The following is a 17,480-nucleotide window of genomic DNA, read 5'->3' as shown; positions in this document are numbered from 1 at the left end:
TGCCTCTGCCTGCCTGTGCTCTCTCTCTCTCTCTCTCTCTCTCACTCAAACAAATAAAAAAATAAAATCTTTTAAAAAAAAAAAAAGAGTCTCTCTCTCCCTCCACCCCAAAAAAAGAAGACAACGAAAACCATACATCTGTTGTGTAAAACTGGAGCAATGTGTAGTACTCCCACACATATGGGTGGGTGTACCAGTGTGGGCCTTTGATAGGGATTCCTCAGCTTTGTAAAAACGCCAAAGAATTTTTGGGGAGTCCTTCCTTGTCTTTTTTGAAATTGGAATTACAGCTCTGAGAAATGGTTTTCACTTGATGTGACTAAAGAAGGTATACATAATAATTATACAGAGAATATAAAATAAATAAGTAAATACATAAAATATACAAATATACTACATACAAAAATGTGTCTACAAATATAAAAATATATAAATATATAAAATATTAAAACATACATATCTTTTTATAAAGCTTAGATCATTAGGTATTAAGTGACCTGACTGCTGTTGTGTGAAAACATGCAATATAATGAATTTATTATAATCTTTCATTAATTTCTTGGAAACACTGAAAATGCAACATTGTAAGCATAATTTTAAAAATTATTGAAGTTTTTTTTTTAATGCCTTTTCCTTCCATCAGGATGCTGTGACATAGTTTTCAGTATTCTAGAATATCACAGACACAATTCTATTTATCTCTGATTCTGTGAGTTTGGAAATTTTTGGACACATTCTAACAAAGGTATAAACTCTCTTTTTTCTTTTTTAAAGATTTTATTTATTTATTTGACAGAGAGAAATCACAAGTAGGCAGAGACAGAGAGCAGGAAGCAGGCTCCCTGCCAAGCAGAAAGCCCGATGCGGGACTCGATCCCAGGACCCTGAGATCATGACCTGAGCTGAAGGCAGAGGCTTAACCCACTGAGCCACCCAGGCGCCCCCAAAGGTATAAACTCTTAAGAGTAGATCTCTGTTTGCCTTGGGGAAAATTGTTTTGTGCTTTTACCTGAGTGACCATTCCAGGGGAAATGACAAGGTTGATTTCAGATTTTCTATTCTCCCAATACAAATAAGATGAGACTAAAATAAGTCACCATAATGAGGACGTATGCTTTAAATTACTTTTCCCGCAGTGAAAACAGTCTGATAAAAACCTGCCTTCAATGGCAAGACAGGTCTGGTCTTGGGTGTGGCCTACTATCATGGAACAGAGTAAGCGTAACTAAGCATTATTATAATTAGTGCTATTGCCATTACAATTAACCCCAAATCTCAAGGTCTTAGCACAATTCTTTACTACCTGAGCTAATCAGCAAATAAATACTAAAAGGTACATCTACTTTGATTTTGTTCATTATTTGGAGTGGAAGGGAAAGTCTAAAAGTACAGAATATTGTTTTAGAAGGAGGTCATTTTGTTATATTAAAACATAACAACTTTAACAAATAAAATGAGATTTAATTTAGTATAATTTATTTTATTAAAAGGCCACCTTCAATGATTAACTAAGTCACTTAGATCAGAGGCATGAAGTCATATGGCTGAATGGGCCAGGACTACATGACATAGACAAACTGATCGGAAGAAGCCAGTGTGATACTTCCAGCTAAGTGACTGGAAGTATCCAGTTTAACAGAAACTGTTGCTTCTTTGTTCCAGGTAATCATCACCACGTAGGAACATGGTCCCGGTATTACCAGATTTTCCAGTTGTTCAAGAGACGGCAAAAGAGAGGTTTTTATAGGACACTTCTCTGTTTTTATATTTTGGCAAGTGGATCACATTAAAACAACAGCAACAAAAACACTACCGCTATCACCACTGTGTGAACCAAACAAAATCCATCCATAAGCCCAGTTCAGCCTGTGAGTTTCTAGTCTGTGGTCTGATTTAAATATTCTTTTCTACTGTATTTGACAAGTTCATACTGTTAAATATGGTGAGCATTCTTCCTTGCTATCTTGGTTATTGCACAAATTTTCTTAGCGATCCCTAGAAGGGAAATGTAAGCTAAGCCATTTTTCAGTTGCTCCCAAATTTTGATTAGAAGGGTCTAAATTAATTTGGTCAAACATTTTCATTACAAACTGTAGGTGTTGTGAGAGATACCATGTTTTGGTGACCATGCATATGTCCACATAACATCTGACTTTACAACTTAAATATAATGACTGTGGTTGGATCACCATAAAAACAATGTCCAGAGGTACTCTTGTACCCTGTCTAGGCCCAACACCATTCATTGGAACAGATATAATCTTCACACCAAAAGTCTATACTATTGCTAACGGGAGGTGGGAAGCTAAATTCTTTGAGCAAAATGAGATTAAACCCTTTAGAATGCTGTGTAATTGTCTTAATGAGCCATCTTTAAAAAGCAATTATAGTGCATTTTCAGCAGCTTCTTTCCTGAACAACAGTTGTGATGAGACCATCTCCCATGGTAATGGTTTAATATTATTTCTGAAATCAGTCTTATTTGAGGAATGTGGCATGAAAAGGTCTGATTACTAGTAAACTTATTTTCCAATGTGTCTCTTTAAATGAGAAAACTATTGCCATTTCAAGCTACGTTTGTGCATGTGTGCATAAAGGTTCCTTTGGGGTGAATTGTAACATAAAGGCACTGCTTTGAAACTCATTAGTGGTAAGTTGGCTTCCTTAGGCACGGAGGTCAAGTTTCAGCATGAGTTATGTAAAAATAAATAATATAAAGCAATGATAATAATGGTAATTACAAATTGCTCCCAAAGAAAACATTCAATGAAATGGTTCCAAATGTGCATATATTATTATTTTTATCATGTGCTTTAAAGTAAGATGGAGCCTAATGTACTGTGTAATAATGAAAGTATATGAATTAACACCTAATATCATCAGTATGGAAATTTTCAAGTTATAAAACAGTGTTAGAAATGAGGGGGGGAAGCACCATTTTTCCTTACCGATCTGCAAGTATCACAGACACAGCCTCATGTTAATATCAGAGACTGTCCGAAGAGACGTGAACTCCCCCGACTCCAGCCCTCTGCTTCGTGTACTAAAGACATATTGAACATTTACAGCTTGCAAAGATGACTTGCATCTCTACTAAAAGCACACAATGACACCTGGACAGTTTGGGGAGAGAAAAGCCTGAAGCAAGAGATGAAAATGGGGCTCTGACCTTCCTCACATATTTCTCCTTTGTAGCCTGGCACACAGATGCAGACTCCCATGATGCAGGTGCCGTGACCGAAGCATGTTGGGTCGATGCATTGCTCTTCTGGAACGTCGCACTCTGGCCCCTTCCAGCCATTTCGGCAGACGCAGTGTCCTTTCTCGTATTCTCCATTCCCGCCACACAGCACAGGGCACGAATCTGAAGGTTGGCAAATGAACTTGTAGTGTTCTCAGAAAGCTTTTAAAATCTCCGAAGGGTCAATTCTCTATTGATTTCTTGTATAATATTTCAGGCAAAAATTTGTATTATTTTTTCTGTCTTAGCCTTTATTAAATAGGCAAGTGTCTGGTATTGCTAACAGAATTTTCCTTATAGGAGTGGAGTAAGGATAAGTGACAAAAATATAAAAATTATGTCAGGAATTTGCCTTTGATTTCACCTATTATTATTATTATTATTATTTCAAGCTAGGGTTTTTTCCTCTTAGGCCTTTTCTTCCTCAGACAGATTTTTCCACTTTTAGAAAGAAAAACCCCCAAAGTGTAGAAACTGATAAATAGGGAAGTTATTCATATTATAAAATGTTATCCTTAAAAAGTTATACATTTAAATAGATTTATGCTGGACAGATGTCTACTCCCATGACACCACGTGCAGACCTTTATTAGAATACTTTGCTTTGCCAATGTTGGTTCCCTCTTAAAACTATGGGCTCTTTGAGGGCAGGGCCTGAATCTTTTGTCTTATTCAATTTTTAATACCAGCCGTCATCTTTATTTCTCATCCCCAGACTTGCAAGACCTATCATGCTCCTGGGAAGCCAGCAAGTGCTATAGAATTCTCAGCTGTGCAGAATTTAATCTAAGGAAACTGAGTGGCTGGGAAACCTGAGATTAAAGCATTAGCAGACTGAGAACTGTAAGAATATACTGAAAATGAGCAGAAAGCATCTCTACGGTAATAACTGTAAGCCTATGGGGAAACACAGTGTGACATACCTAAAGCTTTTCAATAATTAAACTTTGGCAAGTCTAGGAAACAGTAAAGTTTGCCAAGTTTAACTTATGGCTCGCCAGTTTTTACTTTCTAAGGCTACTTACCGGTTTGGTGACTGCCTGTTCCTTCTGGTTTACATGGGTCTGTGTATAAGCAGTTACAGATGTCCTAGGTACAAATTCCACCTGTTAGGCAACCCTGACTATTTCACCTCTTTGAAATTGTTACTTTGCCCAATAAACCGGGAAAACAGTAGATCTGCCTCACCGGGCTATCACAGTAAGTATGAATCTGAAGAGGTAACAGAGTGTTTAGAACAATGTCTGGCAGGGTAAGTACTCAGCTCTTGGTTGTGGTGGTGGTGGGGGGGTAGATGCTGCTGCTGCTGTTGTCACTACTACTGCCACTTCTCTTCCTCCTCCTATTGCTACTGATCCTGAGTTCTCAAAGGACACATATTTCCCTAAACCAACTGGAGTAACAGAGCAACATTACCTCTTGCACAGTCAGGCCCAAGGAATCCTGGAAAACAATGACAATGGCCAGAGATACACTCTCCATTTCCATTGCAATTGGTTGAGCAGTCATCCATTATTTCTAGTAATGGAGAGAAAAAGAAAAAAAAATGAGTAAACGTCAGGCTGTAGTGTCCTTAATTTTTTTTTTTTTAATTGCAAGAACTCTGGGCTTGTAACGGTCTTGCCCTGTACTGTCTTGGAGCACTTACTATTTAAAATCAGATGCCAAAGATTTTTGCAAGATGTCACATGCAGTACCAAATTATTAAAAGGGCCCTGAAATTGCTGAATTAGCTCTTCAAGAGTGAAACTAAAAACCAACCCTTATCTCTAAAGTACATAAAGGGTCTAGATGAATTGTATTCTTATGAGACATTCACAACAAAGCTAAAAATGTCCTAGGATTATAGGACATTTCTCAAAAGCGAAATGGGCTTAAAATTGCAACTCAAAAGACTCAAGTCTACTGTTTATTTTTCAAATTTAGGTTGTAGCAAATAAAAAATTTTTTCTCTAGTATCTTAAAATGTTTGATCTACCATCTTGACAGCTTAAATATGATAATCAGTATTTCATTTTCATTAATAAGTGACAATGGAAGGCTTTTAAAGTAAGTGTTCATATTAAATTCACCACCACTAAAAGCATTAGAACCTAAGTATTTTGTTGAGAAATGCTTTCTTGACTGTAAATGCTTATCAGTTCTCTGCCACTAATTTCCCTTCAATCCATTCTTAGAGAAGAATAGGCTTCAGGGGAATTGAGAAGGCTTTGAAGGTGCCCATAGGTAGTTCTGGTGACATAAAGATGTACAGTGCGATAGAACTTTGATAAGTCTTGTGGTAAGTAACTTGGCTGAAAGGGTATGATGTTACCCAAAAGTCAGACGCTGACAAAAATTATTTCTAGTTTAGAATTGTATTTGAATATAATAAAATCAAATTCCAAGTCCATGAACTATTACGGCATGTATGCTTTCTTCTTTCAGTTTTTTTTTTTCTTAAATAATCTTCTCATTACTCCTTCTAGAAGTTTTCCATACTTAGCATTCTTGGATTCAGAGTTTTATGTTCTGGCTCATTAAACTCATACTTCTCGTATGTACCAATTTTTCCTTTTCAATCCGAATTATCTACTTCTTTTAGTTTCACCTGCATAGGCTATTTCCAATTGGAAGGAGATATTCTAGGAAGTGGTCTTGGCATCTTCCGCTCAGCTACGAGAATTTATAATGAGGGTCGAGAAATAACATTTCTTCAATTGTGGCCTTTTGACCACCTGTATCAGGAGGATCACCTGAGGCACTTAAAATGCAGAAACCTAGGCTTCATTCCAGATTTACTGAATCTGAAGGATGCAGCTCAGGTGACCCTGCAGATGCTCATCGTATTAAAGCACTGAGAACCAATGCTTCATACAGTAAACTTCCATAGTTAGACAACTGCTGATCTAGACTTCGAGTTCTGCCTTGGGTAGAATAAAACAGGAAGAATGTGGTATCTAGTTTATTTGCGGAATTCTTAGAAAGCTGAGAATGAATCCAGTGGCAGAGGAGATTCTTCTTCTCTCCCCCATGTGAATATATCACATGGCTCCTCGCAGGTTTATGATAATCTGTTCTCTGATCCCTGTGTTTGAAAACTGAACTGGATAAGAAATTTATATGTGGCATTTGCTGAATTACAACTGGTCTGGCAGGAATGGAGCATTTGACAAAGAGCTATCCATTTTTAACTTATTAAAACATTAGTTATTTTCATAAAATCATTAATTTATTTAAAAGGTCATTATGAAGAGGCACAGAGTTTTTTTCATTCAGAGATGGAACAATCATTTCTCTATTTTCTACTTAATCCATCTTTCTTGTACCAAGCTATAGTGGCACTTCTTAGATCTACATTTGGATTTCCCCTGCCCTGGATGGTTAATAGGAGGCCATGGAGGACACATTCAAAGGTAAATACTGTTGAATTCAATTTCAGACAAGCTCCTATTGACAACTTTATGGAAGTGGCCTTGTGGGAATTTAGCTATTGTAGGAAAAAATGTTTAATAAAGTTTGCTATCAAAATAAATAAAAATCCCTCCATCTTATTGACTTATCTAAGGTCTGTCCCTGTTGCACAGAGCTTAACACCAGCAATGCAAGTGAGAAGAGAAGTCAATATAGGGAGGTTCTGGAAGCTGCCACCTCCACCAGGTCTGAAAGAGACACTGGGAGGAGGATGGCTACAGCAGGAGCATGTAAGTAACCAGAGGTGAAAAAGAATGTGTTTTTCTATTTACGTTGGCCTCGGTGAAATCTTGCCTTCTGTCTTTTTAATCTTACTTCAGAATCACTTCCTTGACTGCACTTCATTAGACTTGAGAAGGATTTTAAAGGTCTGTGCATAAAACTCTGTTCTTCTAGAGTCTACAGCCCCTTGGTATCTGCATCTGCACTGATGATGGGTTTTGCTTCTGGCAGGTTTTCTTATGGGAGAAACTAAAGGTAATGAATAGTCTGATGGAATAATTTTGGTACAAAGGGCATGGGCTTTGGAATCAGACATACTGGATGTCTCAAATTTCAATTTTGCCATTTGCTGGCTGTGAGAGTCTATCACATTATTTACTCATTCCAAGCCTCCATTTTCTTATTTATTATATAAATATCACTACACCTATACTATCAGGGTTGTGATGAGAATCAAACAAGGTAACTGAATGTAAAGCATCTGGTACAGTGCTTGGGGGCAGAATGGCACTCCATAAGTGGTATATATTATCATGTTACAGAGCAAGTTGGCTAAAGATTAGGGGATATTGACAACTCTGTCTACACTACTAGAAAATAATATATATTAATATAGGCCAGCAGCTAGCCTATATTAGTCATTCAATAAATGTTGGTTGTTAATACTGTCCTGATCCTTATTAGTAGCAAACCAAATATAGTTAAGATCAATCAACTGATTCTCACATTATCATGAGAGAATGAGTAGCATTTAGCATAGCTAAATGCATACAAACCTTTAATTGTTTAATCAAATATATTAGCCTCTTTTTACTCTAATTAAGATAAATTATAAAAACAAAAAAATGGGGAGAATATAGAATAAATAACTTAATACCTTTGATTTTTTTTTTCAGAAATTTACTTGGAGTCTTTTTAAGTGGAATTGCAGAATTTTTTCTGTTGCTTCAGGAGAAGTAAAAACAAAAAAGGAAAAAGCAAATACTTTGTTGCATAGGATACTGACAGCTTGATATGTGGATAATAGGAATTCTATCTCAAAGGTTAGCTTCTTTTGGGGGGGAAGTAAGGGAGGGGAAAAATCTTCAAGCATGTTTCTGGGTCTATTGATTTTTGAAAGGTTAATAGTTGGGTTAGTGTTTTAAGTTGGGCTTATTGGTAAGGATACCAGGAAGGGAGAAAATCTTCACAAATGTTTTAGATCTTCTAACTACTTGACTTCTTAGGAGAAACTCAACCTCTCATAACTCATTGGCATTTGCATGATGAGAATTGGGCCTTGACAGAAAAATACCATGAAAGGTGTATCTATTAAATTTGCTCCATTAATTCTGTGAGCATTGCAAAATAGTGTCATGACTTAAAATATTTTTTTCTATTTTAACAAATACGTTGTCTTTTGAAGATGCGAAATCAGTGGAGTTTTTCTCTAGGGGAAAAATCATCAGTGGATTTTTATAGCCTTTCTGATTATTTTAGAGGAGAGTTTTTGATAATGTTATGGCTAGAATACCATTTTCTACTGACTCAAGGTCTTCAGCATCAAGTAAAAATAGAATGTAATTGTTATAAAGAGCAGATGGTATATCTATTAACAGTCAACACATCTTCCTAAACATATGGTTGAACAGGTTAACTAAAGGATAAAGTGGTGAGAGTTGTATAGGAAACTGACAGCTGTAAAATATTTTCCCTTCTTTTTAAAGACATGTGTTTTAGGAAATATCACACAATAAAATACTGTGTGATGTTTCCCCTCAGGGCTCAAAAAGTCTAAAAGAAAGGACGTTGAGTGACCTGTTATTATCCCTGAGACTCTTCTCTAAATACCCTTAGGTTGTGTTTTGAAGGCATCGTCATTCTAGAACCAGCTGTTCTAAAGAAGAACTAGACTGATGCTAGTTTTTCCACTTCAAAAACCTTTTATTGCCTTTTCTTTTCCAATAGCTCTTGAGTTAACAGAGATTTTCTTGCTTACTCCCTATTTCATTGAAGTTGTTCATCGATGCAGCCCTGGTAATATTATCATCCAGGTAATTATTCCTATTGAAAACATAAAAAAAAAGGTACATGGCAAGTATTCTACAGTAGTGGTGCAAATAATGGAGCATTTAAAAAATCGTAATCAGCATTTAAACATTAATGACAACAATAATAAAAGTCTTTCTCATAGTGACCTATCTTGAATAAGGACTTTAAGGTAAAATGAGCAGTGAGTTTAAACAACATCTATATTACTTTATTTTTTTTTAACATCTATATTACTTTAATCACTCATCTCTTTCTAGAACTATGCTGTTAATTCAATATAATAGTCAAGGCAGCTTACCGATTGCTGTGGTTAACACAAACACCTGCTCCATCTTTTTTCCATCATTGTAAAATGCCAGATACCAAGGCCCTTGGTCCATATACTCTATGAAACCGGTCTCCTGCAGTGAAGTTAAGATCAGGTTCCGAGGCGAGTGCTGGGTATCATCAGAGCCCTTGGAGTCCTGCTTGACCAGTTGTTTTCCATCCATCAGTTTTACAAAATCAAACTAGAACAAATACACACACAAATATAAGCCACTACTTTTACTTCTAGACTAATGAAAAACATTAACTTAAATTGCCCTATTTCTACTTCATACTTCTCTGAGGAATGCAAAAGAAGAAGTTATTCTTTCTTAAGTATACTCAAGCCTGGTTCTGAAAAAAAAACCCCACTATATTTATAAATACCATAAACCTTTCAGTTTATGTATTTATTAGTATTCAAAATAATTGTCTAAAAATAAGTAAGCCAAGGAATAGAAAAGAATCTTATTTAGTATTAGGCAAGAGAATCTTGGTATTTTACTGAAGTATCAGACAAAAGATATTCGAAACCACACATTTCCCTAAAAAATGTGACCATGATCTTCTCTACAAATTCAAGAATTTTATAGTTTTTAAAACAACTAAACAATCTAAAATTTGAGAACATTCATCATAATTTACTACCTTTGTGGTAGCATATTTAAATATTCAAAAGACTCCCTCCTTTTTTCCCCTAATCAGTGGACAAGCACATGGCACACATTTCCTTGGGCATTTTTTAAAAGGGGGTTACATTTGAATGGCATTTTAATTCCCTGCCTATTCCCATCCAGAAGGTAAGGTTTGGACTGAAGTCATATCTGTTGAAAAAAAAAAAAGTAATCCCCTCTTGGTTATGATTCCTTATGCTACTTCTTAGATGAAGCAGGGCCCCAAATGGGTTCATGCAAGGAAGAGATAAGGAAAAAAAGAGAGAAATCAGGTGGCTAACATTTATAGAAGAGCTTTGTAAACCATAGAAGAGCTTTGTAAGCCATAGAGGTTTTACATATTTCAGTTATTATTAACAATAACAAGAAAAAATTTCTACCTCTAAGATAAAACCTCCCCTTTGGACTCATTTCCTTTATTGATTTGCATTCTTCTTGGGACAAAGGGTCAAGGCCATATGGAGCCAGCCAAGGGGGGGTGTGGGCCCAAAAGCTAAGTAAGATGAGGGGGCAGGGACAGCTCATGATCATCCTGTTCCAGGAAACAAAATTCAAATTTCAAGAGTATTTTTTTAAACTTTCTTTCCTGAATTTGCTCACTAAATGCTATTGCTTATTTCTCAATGTCATTCTTTTTCATTCCTTTGGGTGTGATTATTTTGGATATTTGCCAATTACAAACATTGTCTGCCTTTACCTTTGACTCCCACACACTTTGCGACTCACAAACCCTGAACTAATCATCCCACCACCCTCTAAAAAGGGTCAAGAAATACCTATAACATCAAATACCTGAGTGTGTGTAGGTGGAATGTTTCTTCTGCCATAAATTCCCAGCAGAGAGTCCTTGGCTAAAGAAATATTGAATTTCAGATATATAGGATGGTGGATAGTAATCTGGAAACGCCAGAATAAGCCGGGTGGAATGGTCTGCATGACCTGTGCACCAATGTCAACTTCTCCAGTGTCTATCGCCCGTCCCTTCTGAAACACTGGTTTTAAAGGTAAAGAAAATTGCATATAATATTAATTTATATTTATATAATATTTATTTTATATATTATATAATTATATATTATGTCTATAATTATATATTTATTATATATTAGCTTATACTTATAAGTTAATGGTTTTTAGTTTTTCAGCACAAATATATGAAAATGACTTACTAAACTCTTTTTTCCTCCCTCCCCTACCCATATTTCAAGACTTTACCCAAAATATCTTCCAAGGAGCCCTCCCCAACCAACCACTATACCAGTCTCTTCCTTATCTTGAACTACTATTGCATTTATTTCCATCATTTGATTCATTTTAACTACTATTTACTGAGGTGGTCTGGGTAGCAACAGGAGATACAACGATGAACAAGATGCAGTTCTTGCTTTCAAGGAGCTTTAAATATATGAGAGAAAATAGGACAAGTGTACAATAACTATGTGGTAAAGGAAGATCAGTGCTCTGGGTATTCAAAGGAGTAAAAAGGGTATTTGGTTGGAGGATACTCCTCATTCTTAGCTGTCTCTATGCCTTTTATCTTCCTGTATTTTTCTTCTTAGTGCTTATCACCCCCTAACATTCCATATTTTTTACTAGTCTATTACCCATTTTCTCCCAATAGAATATAAGCTCCATGAGGCTGTGGCTTCTTTGTTCCTTGTTTTATCCCCAGTAATTAGAGGAATGTATGCAAACAGTATGTGCTCTGTACATATTTATTCAATGAACAAATGAATGAATGAATGAATGAGAAAAGGGTATTTATGGGAAGTAGTGCTGAAGATGGGCCTTAAAGGATGGAGAAGATTTCAACAGAGCTGTTGAGAAGAATGTTCCACTGGGAAGGAATGTCTTGCACCAAAACAAAGAGAAGAGAAACTTGTAAAGCTATAGTGTTGGCTATGTGTCTATGGAGAAGAACAGTTAGAGATAGGGCTGGAAGGAAAGGATGGCATCATAGGGCCTTGCATGCCAATCCTGAGGGTTTATCGAGTAAAGATGGAAAGCCACTAAAGGTTTTTAAGAAGAGGGGAAATATTTGGGTACATTAGAAAGACTAATCTTGAGGCAGAAAGTGGAATGATCTAGAGCAGGGAAACACAAGGATGATAGAGAATTATGGAGCAATAATTCAGGTGAAATGACATGAAGATCTAAATTTAGGGTGGGCTCAACAGTTTACATGGGATAGTCCATTCCAGGCAACTATAAAATAAGCAAGTGGGACTACATCAAACTAGAGAGCTCTGCACTAAAAAAGAAACAATCAGTAAATTGAAAAGGCAACCTACAAAATGGGAGAAAATTATTTGCAAACCATGTATCTGATAAGGGGTGAATCTCCAAAATATATAAAGAATTTATACAACTCAATAGTAAAGAAGCAAATAATCCAAATCAATAGCAAAAAAGCAAATAATCCAATATAAAATGGGCAAATGACTTTTTTCTAGAAAAGACGTACAGATGGCATAAGGTATAAGAAAAGGTGCTCAACATCACTAATCATTAGGGGAAATGCGAATCAAACCCATAATGAGATAACACCACATATCCTGTTAGGCTGGTTATTAACAAAAAGATAAGAAATAACAAATGTTGATAAGGATGTGGAGAGAAGGGAACCCTTTATAACCTTATACACTGTTGGTGGTTATGCAAAATGGTACAGTTGTTTTGGAAAAACAGTATGGTAGGTCCTCAAAAAATAAAACTACCATATGATCCAGCAATCTCACTTCTGGGTATATATCCAAAGGAACTGCAATCAAAATCCTGAGCAGATATCTACACACCCACATTCACTGCAACAATACTCACAACAGCCAAGATATGGAAACAACCTAAATATCCTTTGATGAAAGAGTGGATAAAGAACATGTGATGTGTATATTATTTATATACATATATATATACACATAATATACAATACATATATATATATATAAAATACTCCATTGTGTATATATACATGAAATATTATTCAGCCACTCAACTTAAAAAAAGGAAATCTTGCCATTTTCAACAACATGGATCAATCTGGAGCGCATTATGCTAAGTAAACCAAGCGAAACAGAGAAAGACAAATACTGCATGATATCACTTATGTGTGGAATCTATAAAAGAATAAAAGTCAATTTCATAGAAACAGAAACTAGAATGGCTTCCAGGATTGGAGGAAGGGGGAAATGGGGTGATGTAGGTCAAAGGGTACGACTTTTTAGTTACTAGCGGAGCTCAGACAATCTAACGTAGAACATGGTGACTATAGTTAATAATATGGCATTATATACTTGAATGTTTTTGAGAGTAGATCTTAAGCATTCTTACCACACCAAAAAAGTTAATTATCTTCACCTTTTTAATCATTTCTACATTGTATAGGCTTATGAAATCAGCATGTTGTATACTTTAAATATATACAATTATACTTATTAATTTCTGCTTGATAAAATAACAAAATCATATATTACTGAGGAAGTATTAAACTGGGTTATCCTAAAAAAATGAAACGAGATGGGATCAGGAGGGAGACAAACCATAAGAGACTCTTAATCTCACAAAACAAACTGAGGGTTGCCCGGGGGGAGGAGAGTAAGGAGAGGGTGGCTGGGTTATGGACATTGGGGAAGGTATGTGCTCTGGTGAGTGCTGTGAAGTGTGTAAACCTGGCAATTCACAGACCTGTACTCTCGGGGCTAATAATACATTATATGTTAATAAAAAAAATAAAAAATAAAAAAAATAAGCCTCACCTAGACACCAAAGAAAAAATAATATAGCAAGCTCAGAAAAAAAAAACCAAAACTGGGTTATCCTATAGAATGATACAAATATCAATGAACTTCAGATTATTATAAATTTTAAAAATCTTATTGTACTTTCAAACATAAATACTAAAAACTAAAAATCTATTTTTCATGCTAGAGAAAATAATACTGAGATAAAAAAAATATCTAAACTAAGGCAAGAAAGAGAAGGCACAGACTGGATGGATGAATCAGAAAACATAAAGAAGATGGAAGATAAATTATAATAAAATAAAGAGCAAAGAGCTAAGTGCTTATGTTAAAAGGTAAAGTCATCACTCCGGATTAAAAAGTAAAATCTGAAGACATATATTTTACAAAAAAAAAGTATTTAAAATATAAAGAGACTGATTTATAATAATAAAAGTTATTTTCTTAGGAAGAAAAAAAAAGAAGAAAAGACAATGTAAAAGAAGATTCTAGCACAGCACTTACAAACTTGAATGTGCTTAAGGAAGGACATCTAGCTAATATGCACATTATGATTCAGTAGGTCTGAGGTTGGATATTTCTCACAAGTTCCCAAGTAATGCCCATGTTGCATGGTCCACAGGCTACACACTGAGAAGCAAGGTTCTTAGGACACTGGAATGCTAAGTATGGAGGCTAAGGAAGAGTCAAACTGACTCCATGGTTGTTGAGTTGGGGTGACTCAGACAATGCCAGTGGCAAAAACAAGAAAACTAAAAGGAGATGATTAGTGTGAGAGGATGTCGAGTTTGGACAAGCTGATCTTTATTATTTATCACCATATTTTCTAATTATTTTCGATGTGCAAGTTTATTATATGTTTCTGTGGAATTCTGTGTTAAGTGGTGGCAGGGAGGGAAGGGGTAGAGAGGAGGGGCAAGAATTTGCTTGCCTTGGTTTTAAGCCACAAGGATCATACTTCAAGAGGGAAAATCCAATTTGGTCTCATTTCATACTGCCTTTATATTTTTCAGCCATCAACTCTTTCTCCACACCAAACACAGTTTAAAAACACACATGGTCTCTGTCCTTTGTGTTCACTTGCTATAAAATTAACAGCCCATTAAGAAACACACCTGCAGTGGCTTTATTCAGAGGCCAATGCCTTCTAGCTTTTAACTCCCTAAAATGCCTCCATTATTGCTTTTTGTGTTAAGGCCAAGAGTAATAACTATTTTAAGAATGTTCACTGTTAACTGTTAATAATAGATTTCAAATGCAATTTTGAACATAATTATGTATTACAGGACACATAATTTTGTGGAATTGACATTTATAATAAAATATGCCCTTTGAGATGATAAATGACCAACCGAGGACCTTATTTTTCACTGAAAGTTACTTTTTCCTATGTTAGACAGAATGGTCTTGTCCCCAAAGGATTGATTATGCATTTAACTCCTAAGGTCCTGGAGCTGACAGATGTCTTCAAAGAGCAGACAATTAACAGACTGTGTTTATGTGGATACTTCCGTTTTTGACCTAATGTTCAGTTTGCTCAATCGCTGTCCTCAATCAGCGACTCTTATCACTTCTTAAAATGCATCATTTGGTTGTTCAAACACTATTATGAACATAAGATAATTTAAAATTATGTTCAACAAACACTATTTTAAAAGTGCTACAAATAGCCTTTAATGAATGCAGACACTGTCATTTTAAAAAATCAGGGCAAAACTGGCTGATGGACATTAACCTTTATATACGAGCCTTACCAAATGCTACACCATGTCTTCCTTCTGCACTTTATAGCATCATATACTGCATAATGAGGCTACTTAAATGTTATTCACTAAATCAAAAGAAACTTGTGAAGTTGTGTTGTTGGAGCTTCCTGGTTACTAGCATTAGTAAATATCTGAAGCATATATACTAAGTCATTTATAAAAATGATTTTAAAAGATGGTCTTACCCTTTGAAAGCCTGCATCACAATTAAAACAAGATAGATGAAGAGACATGACAACATGAATGAACATGTGGACTATAATTTAAATAAAAATAGCATAGCAAGCGAGTTGCCGCAATTTGGTGCTAAAGAGAAATTCTCACAGCTTGCAGATGGAAAATTTCTCAGCCTCTAACCTTTAACATCGAGTGTATCAGAAAAGGGGACGTCTCCCTGCTAGCAATCTACATCGCTAAATAGCCTGCTCCATTTTGTCTTCTCTCAAATTTTGTTACGGGTTACAATGTAGTGTTCTTAGTTAATTTACTATTTCATTTTTTTCTTAATGTAGCTCAAAGGGGAAAACTAAAGAGAATAAAATGGCATGCAGAGAAAATGGATGTGGATTCCACGATATGGAATGTGATTTCAGGAAGACATTCTGTGCCAGGATAAGGAAGTGGAATAGTTTTGGCCAAACTTAACATGGTCCCCTATCCCTCATTTGCAAAGTGTTAGCAGCAGGGCTAAAGTATAGCAAGCACAAAGGTCCGGATTCTGTAACATGAATGTTTTAATGTCATTTAATCACTTAGATTGCTACAGCATATCGAAAGGCCCAGGAAGACCATATTCTCCAGTAGCAGAACACTCCCTTGCAGAAATGCAAGAGGAAGAGCCACAGCTCATATCAATACCCACCAATATCCCCCAATTTAGTTTGAGCTAAACACTCTCTTTATAGCTTGCAACACAGGCACCAACTGCTGAGTGGTAAAAACCAATGGCAGATAGGCTGTGTGGAAGGATCGCAAGCTAACGGACAGTTGCATAGTTTAAAACGAAAAGGTCAAGCTACCTGGCAGGTAAATATAGAGGTCCGGAATTGGTGACAGACACTGTGTGCAATGGAACCAAGCCCTCATTATCTCTAGACTCAGACACATACCTGAATACTAAGAACATAATTATTAACAAAACTGTCCTTATAAGACAGGGGTAAGTAGCGCTCTGCTGGACATAGACATGTATTTATTTTTTTCTACTTAATGTAGCTAGACCGGATTTAATGATCCTGCACAAAACTCAGTGAAACATGAGTAGATGATACTGACATGCGGTCGTTAAAAAGATCAGGTCCTCGTGTAAAAATGACCAGGTTAAAGGCTGTGGTATTGTCCGTAACGGCAGTCTTAGCAGTCTTTTAAGGGACTTGCAAGTTACATAGATAGATACATAAAATGTATCTAAGCTAAGAAGATACTGGCTTTTATTTATTTATTTATTTATTTATATATTTTCAAGATACTGGCTTTAATTAACTGAAGGGGATGTTGTCCAAAGGGATGAAAAAGAAACATGCCTTAAGATCATATTTGCCCTTCACCTCACCCTATAGCACGTTCAAAATCCTCAGAAGACAGCAACAAATACCTTTGGTATGGTCATTCACCTGAATTAATCCTAGTGTGTGACTCATGGCACAAGTACCACCTCCCTTTTGTTCCTTCAAACGTAATAATCGGTTCATAGTTTGAAAATCATATGAAATTTAAAATTTCAGTGCTTGGGACAAAATGGAGAGGTGAAATGAACCCCTAATTCCTGTGATTAAAAGCTGCAAAGAGATAAAAAGGGGACAGTGAAAACCTATTCTACCCTTCCCATCTAAGTAGCCTTGTATACTTTTCTTTACATAAACTATTGAAGAAAAATATGTATTCAACTCTCAGTTCTTCAGGGACAGATTTTCCAGATTGTATATTACATGTGCTTTTTATATCGGTTTTATAACTGAGGAGTATGCAGGAAAAATAAAAGGAAGAATGAACCTGGTACATGTTAGGCACTTGGTAAATATTGTTTGGATGAATTAATAAAATAGCA

At 35.8% G+C, this 17,480-nt stretch overlaps 1 protein-coding gene across 3 annotated transcripts in view; it reads right to left on the bottom strand.

The window, feature by feature from the left end:
• The window catches only part of TENM1 (teneurin transmembrane protein 1), an 805,114-nt gene that overhangs the window by 243,850 nt on the left and 543,784 nt on the right, over window positions 1–17,480 (bottom strand). For all 3 annotated transcript variants that reach the window (XM_059385607.1, XM_059385606.1, XM_059385608.1), the window contains exons 9-12: window positions 10,720–10,919; window positions 9,246–9,456; window positions 4,658–4,759; window positions 3,170–3,364 (exon numbers count right to left, since the gene is read on the bottom strand). In XM_059385607.1, coding sequence (XP_059241590.1) covers window positions 3,170–3,364; window positions 4,658–4,759; window positions 9,246–9,456; window positions 10,720–10,919 — 708 coding nt within the window. The remainder of the gene's footprint in view (window positions 1–3,169; window positions 3,365–4,657; window positions 4,760–9,245; window positions 9,457–10,719; window positions 10,920–17,480) is intronic.

Source organism: Mustela nigripes, chromosome X (genome assembly GCF_022355385.1).
Source record: "Mustela nigripes isolate SB6536 chromosome X, MUSNIG.SB6536, whole genome shotgun sequence".
NCBI classification, from domain to species: Eukaryota; Metazoa; Chordata; class Mammalia; order Carnivora; family Mustelidae; genus Mustela; species Mustela nigripes.
This window is presented reverse-complemented; position numbering and strand designations above follow the sequence as displayed.